This window comes from Trematomus bernacchii, unplaced genomic scaffold (assembly GCF_902827165.1).
Source record: "Trematomus bernacchii unplaced genomic scaffold, fTreBer1.1, whole genome shotgun sequence".
Lineage (NCBI taxonomy): Eukaryota > Metazoa > Chordata > Actinopteri > Perciformes > Nototheniidae > Trematomus > Trematomus bernacchii.
Window position 1 is genome coordinate 4380966 of NW_022987547.1, and position 5350 is coordinate 4386315.

Consider the following 5350-nt stretch of genomic DNA (forward strand, 5'->3'; position numbering starts at 1 on the left):
AAATATATCAAATAAAGATGCGTCATCATTTTGAATAGGTGCCATCTCTCAACTTGGAGATGTGTTCACAAAACAAAATTCACTCAAACTCTTTCCGCTGTTCCAAAAACAGTGACAATGGTCATTGTTCTCTCTAAATGCAACACTAGAATTAGCACATATGTGGCTTATGTACAATTTGTAAACTATATGTAGTAATGGGAGAATCCAAGCAAAGTCTTAAACATATCGTTGAGCACTGATAATATCCAAACACATATCTACAGTAATCTCAACTAAAACAATTTGGCATTCCTTCTGTCTCTTACCTGACCCTAACCACCATAAAGCTATAGCACAAAATATAAACCATATTTAATCCATGTCCCTCAAGCCCTATCACCATAGTGTCCCAAAAGAGAATGCTTTCCTCTTACTATAAAATGTTTCATGATAACAAGTCCCAAAGTGCGCTGATCCATCATGAGACCTCTGCAATGAAATAATTAACTGTGTTTGACGTTCTGAAAAAAAGCATTGTTCCAGAAAGCAGTGTTTCCTAGACTTTCAGCAGTTAGCCAGCAGAGCTATTTTAGTCCCCCTCCCTCATGGGCTAATACATTGTGCTGTGATCCCTTTGTCCATCAGAGAGACAGAACATTGCACGGCCTAATGCAACTGGACCCCCGCTTATGACAGCACATATCCCTGTTGGCCAGATGACAGCAGCTGAGCACAATACTTAATGTTGACATCACTTGCTAAGGGAATCTATTTCAGGTTTCTTCCTTTTATAGTGTGCTGTTAGAAATTGCTCTACTGCTCCCTAGACAAAGCACATATAAAAGCTTTGGAAGAAGAGGTGGCCCTGTGTGCTCGGGAATCCTCTCCAATCCCTTCAGACTCTTGCTTCTTTTTCCAGCTAGTACCAGCTCACCTCTGAATCCCTTGACAACATGGCACCTAAGAAGATTGAACCAAAGAAACCTGAGCTCAAAAAGCCAGAGCCTAAGAAAGATGCTCCTCCAGCGGCTAAACCAGCTCCAACTCCAGAGCCAGAGCCCGAGCCACCCAAGGAGCCTGCGTTCGATCCCAAAAGCATCACTCTTGAGTACAATGCCGACCAGATTGAGGAGTTCAAGGAAGCCTTCACCTTGTTTGACCGCACACCGACTGGAGATATGAAGATCACATATGGCCAATGCGGAGATGTGATGCGAGCTCTGGGTCAGAACCCTACCAACGCAGATGTGCTCAAGGTGCTCGGAAAACCAGGGCCAGAGGACATGAGCACTAAAATGGTGGATTTTGAGACCTTCCTGCCAATGCTGCAACATATCTCCCGTGCAAAAGATCAAGGCAACTTTGAGGATTTTGTGGAGGGGCTGAGGGTTTTTGACAAGGAAGGCAATGGCACCATCATGGGAGCAGAGCTGCGTCATGTGCTGGCGACACTGGGAGAGAGGATGACAGAAGACGAGGTGGACAGACTGATGGTTGGGCAGGAGGATACCAATGGGTGTATCAACTATGCCTCCTTTGTTAAGCATATTCTCTCTGGATAAGCGTGACATTTAACCATACGGACTTTACCTAAGTTTTGTTGACTTTCTGGATCCTTGCTAAACATTTTGTGCATTTAGAGGTGATCATGTCACTTAGTGGGTGACATTATTAGTATGTCAAGAGCAGCAATTAATGTTCAATGCAAAAAAGTCCGCTGCAAAACCTATGATAAGTTATTTTTAATAAGCACTCTGAAGTATTATGAAATGCCAGTGAGATAATATAAAGAAAAACTTTGCTAATAAAGAAAATATAATTACAAACTGCCTCACAAATGTCATTTCGGTATAAACAACATTCACATTTGAAGGACTGCTGATAAAAGTGCTCGTTTTCTGTCTATTCAACGTTTCACATCAACTGTGCTAATGTGATTAGGGGAGAGTATTGTTGGTAGACGAAAAACAAATAGGATTTGGCTCCATCTGAAAATAGAACAGATTTGATTCTATTCTACTTAACACAAAGACTGTGTGAATGAGCTAGCTTGTCATTGTGCTTGAGGGGCAGCTGCTGTGGATCAAGATATACTCCCTCACGCTGGACACATACACACACAAACACACATGCATACACTCATCCAGTTCCTTCTGACAACTACGAGACAGGTGCTCCAAGGACAGGCCCTCGCTTCTGGTGCAGTGGCTGACAGAGCAATTTGTGTTTATGTCTTTTACCTAGGATTAACACAGTCAGTGAACAGTGTATAAATAACATGTTTAGGTTTAAACGGTTACATTTTGTTATGACAGAACATCTCCTTAGTCATAACTTATCCACAACCAACACTTGATAGTTCACATCAACACGATATGAAAAGCTTTTAAAGCAGCACTAAGCAATTTTTGACTAGCAGGGTGCAAAAGGAGGCAGGTTTCTACATATTCAGCGTTCTTTGTAAGGCCATTGAGCTCTTTGGCTCACCATCATTTCGCACAGAGTAGGGAGCATTTGTGTTGTTTGTGTTCTTGTAACGGAAAAGGCTGGCCAACAAGGGTTTGGTGAGAACCACATGGACCCGCCAGTTGGAACTGAGTACAAGCTGGGGGGGGAAAGCTGTTGAGTGTTTTCATTCACACAGTGGAATGGAAAGTACTGGAAACCCACATCAGAAGTCTCTTATTCAATGTCAAAATCAGACACAGAGCTGTGAAAATCATACTTATGAGGTTGTTTGTGCAGGTTGAAATGTAAAAGCAACTGGAAAACAGCATATATTTTTTCTTTAATTAGCATTCCGAAATGCATCAGTTCTCAACAGTATTCAGACCTTTCCGTGGAATAATAACTCAATCATGCAACACTTCCATTTAATGCCTAACATGGAGACGTGAACATGTTCAGCTGGCAGAAGTGTTCCAATTTGGATGACTCATTTGGTTCTTTCATATGTCAGCAGAAGAAAGCAAAAGACAAGATGTGAACCTTTCTTGTACCGATAACAAGTGCAGAATACAATTTGCATATAAACTCAGAGGATGAGAAAACACAGATGAAAATAGTTTTTAGTTGTGTCCTTATTTAAACTGACTGATTTGTGCCATAATATGGAGCAGTGAAATTCAGTAAATTCAAACGCAATTTTATACAGAATTTTGCATAGCACAGTAAAGGTCTACTGTGCTTTGGAAACAAGGTTTCTCTTGTTACAAGGTTCACCAGTAGTATCTTGAAGACTAAGTCCTGAACTAAATTCCTTATGTAGATAAATAAAACAAAGACTGGATCCACTGTCACGAATAGAATAGTGGGTCTCACTTTAGCCTGGGAGTAAAGGTTTCTGATTCTGCCTGGACGTCATAAACCGCAACGCAACTCACACAAACAAAAACACATTAAAAATCAACAACATACAATCCCATATTAACTCTTAAAGCAGACCATATGTAACCTAAAGCTGTAAGTATACTTCTTTCAGCCTCTTTGTCACTTCCTGAGACACGTTTATTTCTGTGCTTGTTAAAACTACTATAATTAGTTAAGTATTTATGTAGCCCAATATCATTAAACACATTTGTCTCTGCTGGCTTTCACATTAACATACACCAGGAACAGTGCTAAAAAGATAGAACAAATTACAATAATATAAAAAAAAGACAAGATATAACGTAAAATAAAACTGATTCGAATAAAAGATAAAACATTTGGACGCATGGACAAAATCTCAACTTGCTGTAAACCATTTTACCAATCAACTAAAAATGACATTTTAATTTGTTATAGCACTTAAAATACACATGTTCAGAAGCTATATTTAGCTTACTGTAGAAGGACTAAAAAGATGGAGCAAATTGGCAGAAGTGGCACTTACTCTATGCAGCTGTCAAGTACATGCAAAGGAGGTTCTAAGTGCACTGGGCAGCCAGCTCCATACCCGGTTGAGAGCCAGCCAGTCATTTTGACCTATCGTGATTAATCAGCAGCTGTTAGCTTTAAAGGCCTTTGTCAAATATGTGGGGCTTCTGGCTGAGAGGATCCACCAGCTTGTATACATAATTTTTAATATTCGTTATACCGAACATTTAGAAAAGGTGGACAAAAGATGTTACATGTTCATGAAGTGTGTCAATATTTGATGCCTCTACTGAAATGTCCAAAGCAATAGCTTTGCAATTGTTTTGGAGTGTATTATATTAAAATGTCAGATATACAAACTGCTCTTTCCATAGTTCTCGCTGCCCAGGTGGCAGCATAAACCAGCGGAGTGCTCACACTCGCACATAAATATCAAGTGGCAGCAGTTTGTCCCATTTAAAGTGGCTATTTGTGAGATCCTCATATTTTTGCTACAGGCAACAAGCCGTGTTCGGTGCCAAGCGGTTATTGCTTTAGCAATCTTGTGAATGTACCTGATTTTGGGTGTCAAAATATCTGGTTAGTACAGAGTTGTCTCTTAACCTATATTTAAATATTTTGGTCCTGTCATTGTTGTTTATCTTCTGCCAAAAACAAATTGCCTTCCATTGGGGAAATAATTTTTCATTGGGAAATATGCTGCGAATATAAACCTTTCATGTAGTCACTTGAGCATGCATTGATGAAAAGCAAATATTGAAAGAACATTTATCCTTTCTTCTGCAATATTCAGGTACCACGCACATACAGTATACTGTATCTAATGTCCAGTTTAACACTGTTTAGCTCAGCAGTTACACATTACCATGAGAGAAATGACAAGGATGAATGGCAACCTTGGTTATAAAACAACTGGGAGTCAAAGGAGGTGCGCCAAGGTCATGTTCAGCCAACATCATTTGTTGGCAGCCTATCATTTCTCATGTGGAGCAACAAATTCACCACTCTATATTAAACAATTGATAACCTCATTTCATTTACTAGATTTAGTAAGCAGTCTGATGGGATTTTGAATTACAAGAGCAGGTCTCATTTTTGGATGATTTAAGACTGACATTGTGTGAAGAAAATCATATATAATAAGGTGTCATATCCAACCTATAAACTCCAAACCCTTTTTGCTCTTTAACATTGTCCAGGATATGATGAAATTGCACTTCATACCTGACACAAAACAGTTGTTTTACCTTTTGATATTCACATTAGGCAGTTGTCTCTTCTTTCACAGTCTTACAGGTCACACACGGTTTGCAATCTTCTATTAACTGGCACTAAATTAATACATATAGTTAACACCAATATCTATGTCTCCACTTGTAAGTGTAGACTGTTCCAAATCAATATAGTTAATTGTTTGGTGATGTGAGCTAATTCCCCTGAGGGTTCCCTTCAGACGATCTTATAAATCCCTCCTACGCACAAATGAATGCTATTTCAGATTTCTAAAACG

The 5350-nt window shown here is 39.4% G+C and overlaps 1 protein-coding gene across 1 annotated transcript; it reads left to right on the plus strand.

The window, feature by feature from the left end:
* Nucleotides 1–862: 862 nt before the first annotated feature.
* Nucleotides 863–1800, plus strand: LOC117476329 (myosin light chain 4-like). Its single transcript, XM_034122765.1, has one exon. The coding sequence runs from the start codon at nucleotides 936–938 to the stop codon at nucleotides 1542–1544; it is 609 nt and encodes a 202-aa protein (XP_033978656.1). The 5' UTR covers nucleotides 863–935; the 3' UTR covers nucleotides 1545–1800.
* Nucleotides 1801–5350: the final 3550 nt, after the last annotated feature.

Excerpts from the sequence above, each read along its gene's own strand:
- LOC117476329 (XM_034122765.1), top strand. The coding sequence starts at position 936 with ATGGCACCTAAGAAGATTGAACCAAAGAAACCTGAGCTCAAAAAGCCA.